This window comes from Corvus brachyrhynchos, unplaced genomic scaffold (genome assembly GCF_000691975.1).
Source record: "Corvus brachyrhynchos isolate BGI_N302 unplaced genomic scaffold, ASM69197v1 scaffold122, whole genome shotgun sequence".
NCBI classification, from domain to species: domain Eukaryota; kingdom Metazoa; phylum Chordata; class Aves; order Passeriformes; family Corvidae; genus Corvus; species Corvus brachyrhynchos.
Window position 1 is genome coordinate 1194692 of NW_008236778.1, and position 17965 is coordinate 1212656.

Sequence of the window (17965 nt, forward strand, 5' to 3'; positions counted from 1 at the left end):
GGGTGCTGCCGCTCACAGGGAGCTGGGATGGGGACACAACAGCACAGACCATGAGCAGGTCACACCGCACAGCTCAGGAATGAGCTAACCTGAAGCACAGCTTTCCAAGCAGAAGGCAGAACACAGAAAACTTTGAGCTTTGGGCAGTGCCATGTCAAGGGGTGTGTGAAGTTCTTCTAGGTATTTCTGGGAAAACCTCATCCAAGGCTGTGAGTTCTGCTTTGGCCGTATCAGAAGCAGCAGCAAGCTGTCTTCCTGGCAGCAAGTGACATGGGCTGAGGAATGGCCTCCTCAAAACGCCAGGGAAAACCCCAAGCAAGAGGGAACAAAACCATCCTGCCCATTTCCAGAGACTCAGCCAAGGAAATCTGTTCCTGGCTTTGGAGGAATTCCTCCTCTAGCTGCCTGTGAGGAGAGTGCACAGTCATTCCCAGTGCAGACCAACTCACCTCCTCCAGCACTGCTGACTGACAAATCCTCCCTGACAGCTTTGCTATTTAGAGCCCCAGCTGCTGTACCCAGTTGTGCCGCCTGGAATGAGGCTTTTCAGAGATCACAACACCCTTAAGTGTGATTTAAATCAGCCCAGGTTTGGGACAGTCATCCTGACACAACCAGGGCTTTGCGTTTATCTGATTCATGAATTTTTTGAGCTGGCACACAATTGGAAGACATAATAATTGAAAGAATTAAAAATAAGCATATTAAAAAATTAAAAATAGTAACATAATTAAAGTAAGTATGTTCCTACTCAGGAACATACTACAGGAACACATTCCAGTAGCTTGTAGAAGAATCTGACAACAATTTAGCCCTAAAGCAGAGGCCCATAGGACAGAAGGGTATGCCTGCGCCCTGAGGAAACATCTAACCCACTTCAGGAAAACCACATCAGATTATCTACAGCTGCAGAGAACAAAGGGATCACAGTTGATTCTGAAGGCATTTTTCTGCTGGAGTAGAAGGAGGAGCATAGACAGGGCTACAAACACAATCCCAACTTTGGCAGAAGATTTACCTCAGTGGTGTTCATCCCTTCCATGTGCTCAGTCTTCTCCGATTCCCCAATGAGGACTCGGAGCGCTGCATCAGCTGCCTCCTGCTTGCCCTGCTTTTTGTTGTGTGCAGTTACAGCTGGGAACCAGCGGCCTCCAACTTTTGCCTGATAGACAAACCTATAAAGAAACCAAGAAACCTGTGGATTTCAGTTCGGTTTTTACATTCTCTAAGTGGAGAGAAGAGGGAATCAGAGGAACAAGGTTTGGCAGAGGCAGCAACTAGCCCTGTTGCCATCTCAAAAGGCATCAGCAATTTTGAGCTTTCTGCCCTTTTTCTAGGACAACAGCAGCAGCACAAAATTTCCTTCTCCCAGATGCTGCTACTTACTTGGGATCATGGGGAGGTCCTGACTGGTCAATGAGTTTGAACTCTGCAGCAAACCCATTGGAACGGGCATACTCCAGCAGGCCACTAACAGGATTGACGTTAAGATACTTGATGAGCTCCCCTACACCCTTCGTTTTCACCACCTTGGATTCATCTGGAGTGCCAATATTGTGCATGGACTGGTCACTGTGGGGCTTCACAGCAGGCTAGAGCAGAGTTAGACAGGAGAAGGATGTTAAACACTGAGCATTTAGCACAGGCCAGGAGCAGCAGCAAAGCTCTGCTCCCCACAACCTTGTGGAGTGAAATCCAGTAGAATAGGAAATAAAAGGGGGGGAACACCCGATTCAAAACACTTGGGTCTTATAAAGAAACCCTTTATACCTGTTCAGGCGAGACATGGGGTACAGACTCTCCAGAAAGAATCTTCACAGCAACTTCTGCTGCCATTTGCTTTGCTCCCTTCTTGCTGTTTCCTACCACAGCAGGGAAAATTTGGTCACCCATTTTCACACAGTAGCTGAACCTGACAGGACATTATAGTACATGAAAAGCGTTAACCATAGGTGTCTCAATCTGGTTATTATCCCCGTCTCCCACTTCCAGGTGTATCCTTCTGGATTATCTCCAATTTATCTGTAATTGTAATCTATTGTGATGGCCCTAAACACTCCCAATAGAGCACTGCCAGGTAGGGTACAGGACTGGAACCCACTCCTGCTCTGGTAGAAGAAACAGCGTCCTTTCTCTGATAAAGGGCATCACTTTGGGTCTCTTTCTGGAACTAGATGTCTTGGATGAGCCATGCCCAGAATCCTTGGATAAGAGGAGCACTCAGCTAGGTCAGTGACAAATCCAAGGATGTGGGCAGCATGCTGAAGGGGAAGGACAGTGAAGAAAGAGTTTCCATCCTCCCTCAAAGCTGACAAGAATATGCCATACCTAGGATCATGAGGTGGGCCTTCCTGAGAGAGCAGCTGGAATTCAATTATGTTCCCTGATTTTTGACCATACTCCATTAATATGCTGATAGGGTGCTTCCCAGGAAGCAGGCTGAGGTGAGCTGCTGCAGATGGCAGCTCTGGCTCCAGCTGCAAAGGCTACAGCAAGAAGATGGAGGAAATCAGCGTCAGACTCAACACTGTTTGAGCAGCCTCGCAAAGTAAAGAAAACGGGACTCACCAATTCTGGTTCTGAGCTGTCAGAGGGAAACTGCTCTTCACATTTAATTCCACCATGCCTTCCGTTCTCCGCTTCACTCATCAGGACCTTCATTGCATTAGCTGCTGCCTCCTGTTTAGCCAGTTTTTTGCTCCCTGCTTCTGCTGGTGGGAATCGGCGTCCATTAATCACTGCCTGGAACTTAAACCTTTGAAAGAGAAAATCAAAGGGGTAAATTGAGAGGCAGAAGTGTGGTCTTCTCAGAGTAAGCAAGGCTGCTCTTGGAATTCAAGGGAGAAGAAACAGCAACTTCCTGGCTGGGAGAGTAAACCCAGGCTGCCATGTGCAGAAGACAAAAATACCAAGGGTACCTGAACAGCACTGCATCTGGGCCTTGTTTCATTGCATTTCCAGAGCTGTTCACAACAGAGGAGCAGCTCCACATTTTGTTCTGAAGGAACAGGATGAATTGCCTTACTCCACCACAGGTGCCAGGAACAGGTAATGCCTGCTGTATGCAGGCAGCAGCTCTGTTGTGGCTCCTGCCCAGGAATAAGAAAGCTCAAAAGCAGCATGCACTGTTTCATTTGCATCTGGTCATTTGGGGTCACTCCTCCCTCTGGCGTTCTCTGTGGCTATCCAGAGCATTCACACCATCTTAGAATGGTGCCACCTCACATAAATCTCTTGCCTTTGACATTTCTGCCTCCCCCATTCCTGTGAACTCAAACAAACAAGTTTATCTTCCATCCTCCAGCCCTGGAAACCCGCTTCCAAGGAGAGTGGGTCAAACCAGATCTGAAGCGGGATTATGGTGCTGAACCTATTCAGATTCCTTCTTAAAAAAAACCAAAACAACAAACCCTGGGACTCCATCTTTAGAAATTAGGCCAATTTTCCTGTCTAGCGAATCTATTGACGTACTCCAGTGTGGCACATATGGTGCTTTTCACGGTCTCGCTGGTGCTCAGTAACAGCCACGATTCTGCAAGGGGAAACAGGACTCCAGAGACTGACTTGGCCAACTCCAGTGTCATACCACATGCTCAGCTCACAGAATCTGCTCTGACCTGCTACAACACAGAAACGTCCAGAGTGGGGCCACCTTGCCTAACTTAAGACACCTGCACCCAAACACTTTGTTCTGGGCTCCCTTTACACCATTTCCAGGGTGAGAGCATCTTGAAAGGCAGCTTAGAAATACCAGTTTCCCCCTATATGATCAAACTGAAGGCAAGTAATTGAGATGGGACCTAATGAAGAGATTAATCCCACCTTCACTGCTCAGAATGAGGAGCAGGGTTGCCACAACTGGGCTACCTGGGGTTAAATTTTAGCCTTGTTTTATTTTTTAAGCTGATGCAAGGAATCAACTAGGCTAATCCTTCTGAAATGAAAGAAACATTAATAACAGGCCCCTTCAAGACAGCTGAGTGGGTGAACTTAGTTGAAGTGAAATCATTTTAAGGAAAAAGAGCTCAGAAAAGGTAGGACATTTTGTTACCGTGGCTCATGAGAGGGTCCATTCTGCTCCAGCATGATGAAATCACAGTGTTGGTACGTGTACTGGGAATATTCAGTAAGGCCACTCACTGGGTTCTTCTCCCGACAAGCTATCAGTTTCTCTACAGGCGTACATGGAAAAGTTTCGAACTGGGCAGCATAACTGGGGGAAGCTTGAGAATTCATGATGCTTTCTGACTTATCAGGCTGCTTGTTGATAGCATTCAGATTATCTGGGATATCATCTGTGGTCCACTTGCTGTTTTCTGAGTTATCATAATTACTCAAACTGGAGAATTCCAGCTTAGTGTCCTCAGATGCATCTGCTTCTGTGTCATTGACATTTCCCTGACAAGCTTGCCCCAAAAGCTGCTGCCCATTGACTACACTTTCTTCTTCTGATGCCATCACTGCTGGTGAAGCTGCAGTCATCTCCTGGGGACATGGAGGGACAAAGGAAGAGGGAAGACCCGACTCAGGAGGTTTGGGATCTGCCATCTGCATTACTGTGCTGGCCTTCAGCCTCATCTGCATCCTCTTGCGTTTCCTGTCTGTCAGGGACCATCGTGGTGGAGTTGCGTTCTGCTTGTGGACATCTCCCAGCTTTTCCAGAGCGCTAAGAAACGCGTTAACGTCCTTGGCCCTTGAAAACCCAATGTTTTTGGCAAGATTGAGTGCCGTCGTTTCCACCACACTGAACAAGTAGTTGCAGATTTTCTCCTTTGTCTCAGCCATGTCTGGGTCTCCTGAGCCAAGCGTGCTCCGCTCACCTCCTCTGCTCTCACAAGCCAGATCTGTGCAACTGGCACTGCAGTCAGCAGGGCTTCTTTCTCTCCCTGAGCTGAGGCTGGCAACTCTCCACAGCGGCGGTGTCTCTTCCCCTTTGTGCAACTTGCCTTCTCTGAGGAGTTTATACAAAACACGGTTGACCTCTTTCTTGTGAGTTTTAAGTTTACGTGCGAGATCATTAGCCGTGCAAGTCCTCCCCTCCCCAAGCTGCCTGAAAACAGTCAGAATTTCTTGTTCATAGTCCTGCCCAGCAAGAGACAGTCTTTGGAAATTCAGCCTCACAGCATCAGAATCTCTCCTTGAGTTCTCCTGACGATGGTACTGTGGAGGGCAATACCGAGGCGAAGTCTCAACCCACGGATGCTGGCTGGAGAACCTACTCCCTCCAGCCCTGCTGAAGCTGGGCTGACATCTGTCTGCAGGAGCCGGTGCCGCAGCTCGCCTGCCTCTGGTGCGCGACTCCTTGTGTGATCCCCGCCCCTGCAACACAGAGACTTCAGCGTCCTGCTCTGTTAGGAACTGCTGGTGTAAAAAGGTTTCCTGATTAGTTTCTTGTGAGGTACGAGGGTGGTTAAAAAAACCTCGATTAGTGCTGGGGCAGTTATGTCTTGACTGGGTAAGATACGAGCCTCTGCCTCGCCCAGCGCCTCTAATCATAGCGCACTCCTGGGACACACGTGGGAACCAGGCTGCCGATGAGCCAGGAGAGGAGCTGTCACTCACTCACTGCACACTCTCCCGCCCTGAGGAGAAAAAACACAGGAATTCAGAACATATTTACACAACGATAGGATTCCGGAAATACAGTTTAAACAGCTTCTCAGCTACTGAGGCATTTCAAGTATCTTCTCCCTTGTCAATTTTTTTTCCCTACTTTTCTAGGAGTGTAAATTAGTCCCATAAAAACAAACAGCAAACTTTGGCTGCCCAGCAGAAAACCAGCAGCCCCAAATTGCAGGTGAAGTCAATCACGAGAAGCAGCTTTGTCAGAAGCGGCCCTCTGCTCCTGTTAGACTTGATTCCAGCACAGGGCTGGGTGGTCTGTTCAGGGTGCACTCCTGAAACACAGCAAGCTCCACTCCAGAGAGGGGGAGAGAGAGAGAGCAAGAGAGAGAAGAATCTCAGACCTACTTTGCAGTCTGAGAAATGGGGGCATGAGGAGGTGAAGGAGTGCAAGGAGGTGAGCTGGAGCAGCTTGTGTGGTCGCACAGAACAGAGCTGCAACAGGCTTGCAATTATTTTCAGATTCACGGCCAAAACGCTCTGAAATCCCAAGCGTCTTTTTCTCCCTGGACACTACGTGGTCTGTAGAGGTAAAACATCACACGACAGGGGAATGAAAGCAATAACAGGCAGAGAAATTGGATAGGTGTGCAGCTCGCAACAGCATGACAAGTTTGTTTGGATTACAGCCCAAATTTCACTGTATCACACATAGTTGTGCTGCCCTCCTGGGGTACAGGATGCAAGACTAAACTATTAATATGCTTTTTTAAAAGTAAGGAATCCAGCCCAGCATATTCTAATTCTCTGATAACACTTCCTGCGAAATTGAGAGGATAAAGACACGGAACATGATACACACTGCCGGGTCCCCATTCTGCCTGCTCCTCCGTGACCTCCTTAAGGCACCTACCGTCCCAAAGATACGTTTTCCCGATGCAAGTCTCATCTTTAAAAAGCTCCCCATCTTCACCAAACACACCTCAAGGCCAATTTAAATTGTCTTTTCATTAAACAACTGCACTCGGCTGCCACCACCGGGACTTGAGTCTGAGTGCAGGGAGGCTGAGCGCAGCGCGATGGGTTCCCACCTCCCCAGCTACGAGGGAGCCCTGCTGCTGCCCCCTGCTCAGTGACCTCGTTTTACAAGTGCTACCTGAGCCAAGGGCAGGGCAGAAACAGGAAGAAGGCTTTTGAAAAAAACGCTCTTACCTCAGTCTCATCCGTACGCTAAATTATTTTATGAGAAAACACAGGGGAAAAAAGAAACCCCGACCCGCAGAACGGAGCAGCACCGAGCAGCCGCCAAGATGGCTCCGAGCTCCCTTTCAGTTTCGTTTCCCGCAGCAGTCGCTCCGCCCCGCCCAGGGAGCTCGCAGCGTGGGCTGGCCGGATTTCGGGCTTTCCCAGACACGCTCTCGGCTTTGGGAGCAATCGTGAGGTTCCTCACCAGCGGCGGAGCCTGGGGCGGGAAGGCGAACCCGGCAGGGCGGCTCCTTGCCCGGGTCCCTGTGGTGATGCAGCCCCGTCACTCACGAGCTGCCGCCGGGACCGGGTCCTGGTCCGCACAAGGGGAGCGGCTGCTCTCCCGCTGGGAGAGGGCCTGCGGGAACACCGGTCCCCTTCAGCTACACCCGCAAAGGGGACGCAGGGAGCACGGCAGGCCGGCTGCCACCCGCACCCGTGTCAAACCACGCTCCCGGGCCCGCGCATCCGCGGCAGCAGTGCCGGCCCCACGAGCACGAGGGCGAGCCCCCCGAGTCCGGAGCGCACTGTACGGGAGGGCGGGCTGGGGTACACGCGGCGAGCACCGGGAGGCGAGGAGAACGTTTTATTCTCCGCGTCCCGCCCTATGGAGCCCGGCCCCGACAGGGCCCTTGGGGAACCAGGACACGGTCACACCGCACTCCGGAGGCCCGCGAGGCTGCCTGCACTGGAGGCGGCACCGCGGCCTGTGCGGCCCGGGGCCCGGCAGGCCCCGAACCCGGCCCGCGGCCGCCCCCTCCGCGCCCCTTTACCTTGCCGCTGGCGCCGCTGCCGGCGCCTGGTGATGCCGCAGGCGAGCCCCCTGCGCCTGCGCAGGGCGGAAGGTGCCGCGCGGCAGCCATCTTTCCTCGGGGCAGACGGCGGCGGCCATGTTTGCTGCGGGCAGCGCGGGGCTGTGCCGGTGCCCGTGGCGGGGGCTGTGGCTGGGCCAGGGGCTATGCCGATGGCTGTGCCGGTGGCGGTGGCTGTGTCTGTGCCGGCGCCGCGGGCCCAGCGAGGCCCAGCTCGCCTGCTCCGCTCCCCCGGCTGGAAGGCAGCGCCAGGGCCGCTGTGTCCCAGGGCAGCACCCCCCGCACCGGGAGCGCTCGCCTGAGGCGGCGGCGCGCACCGGCGCTACTGCCCCCGCGCCTCAGATGCCGTCCCCGCACCCCGCTGGGCCAGCGCGTGCGCCCTGCTCGTCGCCGCGTGAATCGGTGTCCCCGGTGCCCCGCCGTGCCAGGGTGTCCTCGGGACTAGGGGGCTTCTCCCCTCCTCGATGGCCTGCCCCCGCGACCCGTGGGACACCCATTTCCTATGGGCCCTTCATCTGTGGTGGGGTTCTGCTGTGTCCTTTGGGGCCCCCTTCTCCCTTGGAGCTCCCTTACCCCCTGTGGTCCTCACCGTGGGCTCCCCCAGCGGGGCTCCTCTTTTTCCACAGGCTTCCCACTTCCTGTAGGACTCCCCTCATCCCCATTTTAATCCATTATTTTAATGCCAGAGGTGCAGCAAGTCACATCCCACCCTGTCCCAGGTTCTTTCCAAGCAAATGGAGACATTCCCTTCCCTAATCCCAAACCAGGCACAGTCCTCGCAGCCTGTGGATCCTCACTTTCCCAGGCAAACACCATCCGGATCGTGTGAGTTGGAAAACTACTGTCAGAGAACAGATTGTTCCTGTCTGCTGCTCCACCACGCTCATCAATAGCCGTGTGTCATTTGCCATCTGGCGCAGGGATCCCAGCGGGCGCCGTCCAGGAGCTGCGCCGGCACTGCCGGGTTCACACAGCTCGGAGGCTGTCTGGCTTGGAGCAGCACCTGTTGGGCAGTGGGCACTGTGGTGTTTATACTGGTGGGTATGGATCACAACCCAAAGGCTTGGGAACAAGCTATTATTAGATGCATGTATGGACCAGCCGTGGGGCTCGGGTTCTTCTTCCAGGTAACAAGTGACAGGACAAGAGGAAGTGGCCTCAGGTTGCACAAGGGCAGGTTTAGATTGGACATTAGGGGAAATTTCTTCATGGAAGGGGTAATCAGGCACTGGAACAGGCTACCCATGGAGTCACCATCCCTGGAAGTGCTCAAAAATGGAGTGGGTGTGGCACTTGTGGATATGGGTTAGTGGTGGCCTTGGCAGTGATGGGGAATCAATGGCTGGAATCAGTCTTTTCAGTCCCAACAAATCTGCAATTCTATAATTCTGCTGCTGCAGCACAACCAGTGAACAGCTATCACATCCAGGACCATCATCTGGGAGTCCCCAGACCCTCTTTGGCCATGTGGTGGGTGTGGAGGGAGCTGGGAGGGATGGGCATGGGTTCTGGATGAATTTTAGGAGTCCATCTGCCTGCATTTGTCCATGAATGAACAAAACATACAAAGACAAGCTCCTCAGAGTACCCTGGTCCTCACCAGCAGCTTTGTGTGTCCCAGTGGAGTGGTAGCTGTATGTGCCTTCAGGTGAGGACCCTATACCCACCGTGGCCTCTTCCCTGCAGCTTTCCAAAGGCATTTCAATGAACCTGGTGTAGTGGCAGGGTGTGGAAATGGTGAGTCAGGCCCTAGAATTGCCTCAGAATAGACTCAGCTGCTGCTCGTGTTCAGTGGAGGTCATGGATTGTTCAGGGTTTGGGGTTTTTTTTCAGATGATGTCTGGATTTAGAGATTTTGGGGATTGTGTGTCATAGTGTGGTTTTGGTGTGGGTTTTATTTCTGTAATGGAGAGACTCCTTGCCTAAAAAAGAACCCTGCATACTCACTGAAGTTGTCACATCTTTGTTCCTAGGAGGATCTGGGAGCACAAAGACTCCTGCCTGGGATGAGGCTCGTGGCAGACCATCAGACATGGGGGCCACAGTCCACATAAACAGTGTCTCCCACCCACTGCACTGAAGAACAAATGACTCCACAGCACACAGAGCACACAACTACTGACTCCTCAATCTGTTCTTTTCCTTTTTTTCCACTCCATTTTAGTTGCTGGTGATCACTCCCAAGCTTTGCCCCAGGCTCGGTGGATGTGATTCATCTTGGCTGCTGTGAAGATGGAATGGGAAGGTTCCAGCACTGCTGTCCACTGCCTTGGTGTGACAGGCTGCTCATGAAATCATGTGTTGCCAGCACTGTGGGGCCATGTATCCTTTTGAATTGCAACGCCCTATATGTGACAAACCGCCACTTCATCCGTACAAGCTCATTCTCCTTTCTCCTTCTTTACGGGAAATTGGCAGACTCCCAACCTGTTTCCATAGGAACAGGCTGGGAGACCAGGAGACCTCCAGCTGCTGAAGTCCCAGCATTAACACAGCCATGGCCATAAGAGAAGCTCCTGCAGCCTCTGGAGATCGCGGTCATTGGAAAACGAGTCAATTTGTGGTGGAGATAAGGAGCTGATAACCAGCTTACCTGATGCTGCCTGGCTGATTTTAGTGGAGGATAGAGAAAGTTCCATTACTTGCCCTTGGATGGTGGGACTCATCCTGCTCCCCTGCTTTTTGGGGACTGCCCCAAACCTCCCACTTTCCCTGAGCAGAGGCTTCCCCGCAGGATGGCAGCATTCACTAAACCTCCAGCGTCAGCCAGAGATGCCTCAGGTGTCTGCTTTGATTTGCTTCCCTCTTATGAAATGAAAAGAGAGGAAATAAATTGTGGCACAGCTCCCCCGCCTGACTTTCTGCTAAGATGCCAGTTCTCAGCTCAGGCTATTGTTCTGCAGAGTTTCATTTTAAACTCCCTTATTACACACACTAAAATATCACTTCCTTGCTCTTGCAGGCAGCCTGTGCCTACAGGAGAGATTTGCACTTCTTAATCAGCTGATGGTGGTTTCTAGGGGAAGGAAGCCCTGGGAGTGGTGGTTTATCACCTGCCGTGCTGGTGTCTCATCTTCTCTGCCCCAGGGCCATGCTGTGCTCTCACACTACTGGTAAGAGTTGCAATTAGGGTTTGGCCTCCTTGCAGACGTGCCCATCAAACACTCCAAGCTCCTCATATGTGGAGTGAGGAACTGGGCTGAGCTGGTTCCCACCTCCTTCCAAGCGTTGCACTTTCTCCAGTCTGGCTGCAGATGTACAGCTGGGAACCGACATGGAAAATCTCCATAACTCCAGAGCATCAGTTCCCCTAGGAGGGAAAAAATGCTTTATTTTCTTCTAATGGATTTTTATGGTAGTTATAAACATGGAGTAGATAATGCATGGGAGATGGTGCCCCATTCTGAGCCTGCAGCCTTGGTATGGGCACCAGAGCAAGGAGCTGCATCCCAGAAAGGAACTTCTCCTCCTGCTTTGCTTCTATTGCTCCCAACAGACAGGTTCCCACGTGGGGAAGCAGCAGAGCTATCCAGGGAATTGCACAAGCTTTTGCCTTGCTGCTGAGCGAAGGAGTGAACCTGAGCTTTGGTACAGCCCCAGCAGCTGCCATGTCTGTGGCCACAAGACATCAAGCAGGAATTACTCATCCTGAGAGCTCCCAATGTGGAGCAGAGGGGAAGGGGAACTCCCTGCACCTCTGTCTGTGTGATACTCATCCCCTCAGGCATCAGTGTGCTCCAGGGAGGGACAGTATGCTCCCATGGCTCAAAGCTGCAGTGGAGCCCAGCAGTGAAAGGCAGGTGGGCCTGGCACATCTGCAGCAGAAGGAGCCAGCACGCTGACTCCCACGGCAGCTGCAGTGGTGGGAAGCAGCATGGTTTTATTCTGTCTGGTACAAAAGGTACCCTTGAAAAAAGGCAGGAGAAGGCAGACTGTGGCTCAGCCACCTGTATGGCAGGACATGCCACGTGAGCATGGCCTTCACTTTAAGTTCTTGGATGCTCAGGGGCTCTTTTCATGTGGTTTTAGAGCCGTCATGGCATGTAGGGTCAAATCTTCCCTGGAGTGGGCTCCTTGGGCTCCTCCCTCTCAGTGTCATGATGGCCAGGGGCTCCTTCAGCTTGGAAAGGAGCTGTGGGGAGACTGGCTGCTCAAAGCATGCTTCAGATGTCCATCTCTCTTGGGCTGGTCAGCCTCTCCCTTACCAAGGTGTTGACTCAGGTGACGGCCAAAGCATTGCTGCAGGAGGTCAGACAGGGACCCTAGACAGACTGCAAACCACCCAGCTTGTTCTTGGAGGGGGACTAGCGAGGAGAAGAGGGTTCTTTTCACTGCTCTTAGCACATCTGATGCAGTGGTTCCCAGAGTCAATCAGCTGAATTAATGAATCCTTCCTAAAGCCAGATTTCAAAGATCTTCCTAGTACGTGTCAGTTGACATGGCATTAATACTCCCTTCTGTGACCTTTACATCACCATCCAAGCCCAGGTTCTCCTTTTTGTCCTTTCATATTTAATCTTAAATCTGATTTATCTGCAAGAGGGCTTTATCATGTGCTCAGACAAATCTACAGGATTTCACAATCCATCCCTGAGGCAGAGCCATGGGTGGGAAAAGCACTGACCTGAGGATAAAAGCATCACATGCACCCTGGACAGACCTCTCCACTACTACTCCCTTGCCACTCATCACCACTCCAGTACCTGATTGTTACCTGTGTTGCTTGAGGTACTTGCTGACCCCTCCTTTTTCTTCAATCTCGGTGCTCAACAAACTCTGGGGACTGCCCGAGGCAGCAGCCAGTGCTCTCCACCCCTCTTTATTTATGTGCTATTGAGCACAGAGAGACTAATGGACAGGGAAAAGCCTGGCACAGCTGGGTCTCCGAAGGACTTCCTTGCATGTCGGACTCCTTCATGCCTCCCATGAGATCCCATTACTCCTCTTTCACTGCTTTTTCTTTATTTGCTGCAGATCTTTTTTTTTTCATGCGGCGCAAACTGACTGCTGCTGGAGTCAGTGCCATGTGCTGATGGAGACATAGGAGGGTTGGCTGGAGGGAGTAATGGATGGCAGAGGAGATGCTGGTTGCAGATCACAGGGACATGTACAGCACTGTAATTGGTTGGCTTGCACAGATTTCCTTCCAAACAGCATTTTTTAATCTAAAAGAAAGCAAGAAACTGGAACATGTCTTGCTTCATTCATGGCTTCCCTGGAGGCAGCAGCTGCACGTTAAGGAAAAAAGAGAAGGAGGAGGAAAAAATAGTCAGAAGCACCAGGTGGCTGAATATCTTGCAGCTTAATTGATTCCTCTTTAATTAGAACAAAACCTGTTGCACTCAACCAGCATTCAGTGCCAGCTTTGGAGAAAGCAGCATCTTCCCTGGCCCTGTACCAGCACAGCTTGGCATGGAGGGAGGAGAGGAACCTTAGGGAACCATGCGAAGCTGACAGTGCTTCTTCCACACCTGGGAACTGGGGCAAACTCCAGCTCGTACAACTTTCTTCAAGGCAGCAAGAGCAGGATGAAGGGGAGCCAACCATGTCAGTGTCTGTTGCACACTGAGCTGCAGCAAGGGGCTTGGCTGGGATTAGCTGGAGTAACTGAGACTTCACAGGGATTTCTGTGCCTGTGCCTGACCTCACTTGGGAATTGCTCACCACTTCTCCCACAAATCCAGTTATTTTTAAAACGGGAAAGAGCTCAGCTTCATTTGCAGTGAAATGGCTTCTCTGCTTTTTGCCTCTTAAATTTTGACTGGATGTCCAAACCCTTGCATGGCTGCAAACCCACCTGCAGGGCTGTGTTTAGCTCTGGGGCCCCAACATAAGGACATGGAGCTGCTGGAGAGATTCCAGAGGAAGCCACAAACATGTTTTCATGGCTGGGGGACCCCTGCACTGGAGACGGGCTGGGAGTTCAGCCTGGAGAAGAGAAGATTCCAAGGAGACCTTAGAGCCCCCTCCAGTGCCTAAAGGAGCTCCAGGAGAGTTGGAAAGGGACTTTGGTCAAAGGGCTGGAGGTACAGGACAAGGAGGAATGGCTTCCCACTGCCAGAGGGCAGAGTTAGATGGGATACTGGGAGGGAATTCTTCCCTGTGGTGGTGGAGAGGCCCTGGCACAGGGTGCCCAGAGAAGTTGTGGCTGCCCCATCCCTGGAAGTGTCCAAGGCCGGGTTGGACAGGGCTTGGAGCAACCTGGTCTAGTGGAAGGTGTCCCTGCCCATGGCAGGAGGTAGGACAAGATGAGTTTTAAGGTCCCTCCCAGCTCAAACCAGTCTGTGATTCCATTCAATCAGGTTCTGCACTGGCTGGTACAGGTTAGGTGGCAATGTCAAACCTCATCCCCTGCAGCACCTGGTCACATCTCAAGTGCTTTTGGCAATGCCACCTTATGGTTTTAATTCTTTGGTCCTTGTGACATGTGCAAGGGTTTCCCCTGGTGCAGGGTGGCTGTGGGGGCTCTCCTGTCCCCTCACAGCTTCTCCCCAGCAGACCCAGGAGCTGCACTGCACTCCTGGCCCTGGGCTGCTAGTTCTACTGAAATATCAAGGATGAAGTGACAACTTGTCTGCGGGTTTTGTAGGAAAGCCCCCACCACCAACTGGCTTGTGACGGCTGCTGTTGTTCCAACACAGTGACTGCTCCCCAGCAGGAAACCCCAAAATAATCATTTAAGTAGCAAAGTGTCATTTTCCAGCCCATCCCTGCTGAAAAACCTTTCTTATAGTGCGAGCACAAGGCCAGCAGTCTCTGGGAAACCAAGATGACTTCTTCCATCCATTTAACATGTAAAGAGACACAAATGCTATTAACACTAGCCTGGCCTCTCATCAGGCAGCCCCATCCTTTGTGGGTGCTCCCAGGAATTACAGGGAGAGAAGAGGAAGCCGATATGCAAACACTGTGGCTGAGCAGGAAGCTCAGAAGGTAAAAAGCATCCTGCCAGCTCTTTCATGCAGCCCCAGCCCTGCTCTCAGCACTGGGCAGGGGACCTCGCAAAAGTGGCATTGTCACAGGCTCCAGCGGTTAATTAATCCCATTGGAATGGCCTGTAGCCAGAGCTGGAGCATCTGTCTGGGCTTATGAGGGCTCAGGAGCTGTTTTCAGGGTGCTAAGCTGTTCAGCTGATGTTACCCACACTGCTTGGAAGGCGCGATCTGGCCTGCAGACCTCACACCGCTGCACTGACAATTAACAGTAATGAATGAGCCCGTTGGTGCCAGGAATCCCAACGCTGGCTAGATGAATTAGCAGCGGAGCAGCCTTAATTTTACCTTGGAAAAGGAGCATATCCATGATGGAAATAGCTACAGGACAGCTCCCCACCTCATTTTATCTCTGTAGCAAGTGCAGGAGAGGGTTTCCTGAATGTTTTTCTTCCTGGGTTCAAGAGCTGGGGGACCTGATCTGGGTTGCCCAGCTGGAAGCCACATCTCCTCCTCCCTCACCACCCACCCCACCCCACCCCCTTGTAAGCAAAAGCTTCTCTGCAGGGAGTGAGACTCCCAGCTCCTGACTGGGGAAATGCCAGCATACAGAGGTCGTAGCTCAGCACCAAAGCAGTTGCCTGCCTGATCCAAAGCCCCTGTTCCCTGCCTCCCCCTCCCTCGCCCCCAGGAGCTGTCTCCCACATCCTTCTCACTCCCAGCAGGCAGATGCTGATTCAAACCTGTGCCCTGTGGAGCTGTTTACTTGGATTTTCCTCTCCCTTGTGGAAGGCCAGTAGTTCCCCACTGTTTATAAAAAGTTCTACCTGTGAGGGACTGTTTAGCAAAACAATAGCTATTTTCTTTTCTTTTCCCCCCCCCTTTTTTTTTTCCTCTTTTCCTTGGAGTTTTCTTTTCTTTCCCCCCCCCCTTTTTTTTTTCCTCTTTTCCTTGGAAGTGCACTTTGCCTCCTGTCACTGCACATTCCAGCGCTGCTGCGGGCACATTGCATGGGGCTGGGTAAAGATGCCCAGACCTTCACACCAACGGCATCCTTCTCCTTCCTCTCACTCCTGGGACTGGGAAAGTGAAGGGCAGATGCAGGGAGGTGGAGATCTATGCTATTGTTATTATTACCTTTCTCTTTGGAGAAGCTTTAATCCTGAGCCATTAATAAAAATGGATTTCATGCTGCACATAAAGACTGAACACATTTTGCATTGCCTTCATGGGCAGTATCAGAACTACAGCTGCCTTTGTACGGCGGGGCTGTGCTGCACTAAGCCATTAATACTGGAAATTAAGCTCCAAGGATTTAATGGCCTATCAGAGAGTCCCCCAGACTGCTGGAGGTATTTTTAGGATTTAGAGGTATTAGCTCAAAACTAAAAGAGCCCCATCTATCGATTCATCACAATTCAAATACTGCCCCTCACCTTCCTCCTCCTTCTTCTCTGCTGGCTCCACAAAACCCATAGCCATGTTTAGCTAGGGGAGCTGTTCCTGTTGGCATCCTCCTAGCCCACATATGGGGATGGAATTTGGGGCACCAGACCCTCAGCCTGCCATCTTCAGAGTGAGCTGAAGCCAGCAGTGCCCCATTGCCAGGCTCTGAGCAAGGCTCAGAGTGGTGCTCATTGAGAAAGGATCCAGCTTCCCCTTATCTTAACCAATGAATTAACTTTGGGAAAGTTATTTGCACCCCAGACAAATTTTATCATTGTTTATTTAGAGGTGAGGGATGAACTAGAGGGAGTAGCCCAGCTCTGATTTTGAGCAGAGTTGGGTGAGCATGGGGAACCTCAGTGCAGAGCCAGAGGAAAGAGCATCTGCCATGCCATCAACCTCCTACACTCCTTTCTTGAGCCACAGCCCAAGAACATGGGAACCAAAAATCCTTTTTGGGAGCAGGTCTGGAAAACCTCTCACTGCTCCCATAAAACAAGGCATCTGGGGGTTCCCCCTGGTTTTGCAAAGTGCCAGCAGCTCTTGGCATGGGGGGTCCAGAGATGTAATCCTAGTCTCAGCTTCCCTTTGCACAAGGGAACAGGGATGTATTCCCTTCACTGGGGTCTTCCCAAACTGTGCAGATGGACCCTGAGAAGCACAAAGCTGCTTCCTGAGGATGAACAGGACAGCTCAGCACCACCGAGGGGAATCACTGGACCCAGCACACCCCTTGTGGCACCAAGTCTCACTTTGGCAAGGGGTCCCTGTGTCAGGAATGCCTCCAACATTGCTCCACTGTTGGCCCCAGTGGCAGAAGGAAAAGAGCTCTCACGGCTTGTGGAACAGAGGGTCTGAGGCACTGGCAGCAGTACGTATAGATCATATATTTGTGTGTGTAACTCTGCACAGAGAGCTGCATCCTTACACACCGCACAGGTAAATACTTCTAGATACTGACCTCTTCAGATTAAAGTCCAAGGCACTTTTTACAGTGAACAGGTTAAAGCCATAGTTTAAAACATGCCTGTTTCTGGGTACAGCTCAGGTTTATGGCAATGCTGTGGGGACGGGCTGTTGTCATATAGGCCAGTCCCCACTCCTGTCCCCCAGCTGAGAGACTGGCCCTGAAGGAGGAATGTAAGCCTGGGGCTGGATCCTGACCCCAGAGACATGCAAGCAGCTCCCACTGGCAGGTGCATCGGCAGTGCCGAGACCCCGGCGGGGGAAGAACACTTTGGGCGGAAGAAGGAGCAGAGCTGGGTGCACAGCTTGCAGCACCCAGAGCACCAGGGCCCCCAGCCAAGAGCACCCACTGGGCAGGTTGTTCTGGGCCCTGCCTGGTGTCTCGTGGGGCTCCGAGGTGGCTCATCCCATAGGGAAATAACTAATGCCATGGAGAAGCTTTTTCTCTCTCCTGCAAAAGCCCCTCTCTACAACCTTGAACACTTTAGATATCTTTTGGGAGGGAGCTCAGAGTCAGGTGGGAAGAAGCTCAGACCAGTACAGAGCCTGGCAGCAGAATCTTCCCCTTCCCAAACTGCTGAGCAATCGCCGCCACCGCCCCCCCCAAACATACCTGGTGGCCATGGCACAGGGCTCTGAGCTGGCTGGGAGATGCTGGGCAGGAGAACCCCAAGGGAGAGTGGTGCAGAGGACCAGGAATCCCCATGGGAGCCCCAGACCTAGCTGGCAGTAGCAGAGGCTCAGCTCTGGTCTCAGAAGAACCAGCCTCTTTCCTCCATCAGAGCTGGTTCCTGCAGGGAGATTTCAGGTCGGGGGTCCAGCAAGGAGCCTCCAGAACTCATGGCAGCTCATTGCTGCTAGGGCTGTGCTGGGTTTGACTGTCCTGGAAGGGTGAGACCTTCCACCAACACAGCTCTGACAGTGGTAAGAGTGACAGCATGGCAGTGACTGCAGCTCTGATCAGGAAGGGCCAGTGTAGGGACTTTTAGACTTTCTCTGGAC

The 17965-nt window shown here is 52.1% G+C and overlaps 1 protein-coding gene across 2 annotated transcripts in view; it reads right to left on the reverse strand.

Moving 5' to 3' along the window:
* ADAR (adenosine deaminase, RNA specific) overlaps positions 1–7656 on the reverse strand; it is a 12997-nt gene extending 5341 nt beyond the window's left edge. The window contains exons 1-8 of one of the 2 annotated variants that reach the window (XM_017727948.1): positions 7581–7656; positions 4052–5582; positions 2569–2755; positions 2329–2486; positions 1771–1912; positions 1387–1592; positions 1019–1175; positions 1–22 (exon numbers count right to left, since the gene is read on the reverse strand). In XM_017727948.1, the coding sequence (XP_017583437.1) occupies positions 1–22; positions 1019–1175; positions 1387–1592; positions 1771–1912; positions 2329–2486; positions 2569–2755; positions 4052–5496 (2317 nt within the window). In that variant the 5' untranslated portion in view covers positions 5497–5582; positions 7581–7656. Of the gene's footprint in view, positions 23–1018; positions 1176–1386; positions 1593–1770; positions 1913–2328; positions 2487–2568; positions 2756–4051; positions 5583–6774; positions 7541–7580 lie in introns of those variants that run through there. The other variant, XM_017727947.1, reaches the window with a different exon arrangement.
* Between the last annotated feature and the right edge of the window lie 10309 nt (positions 7657–17965).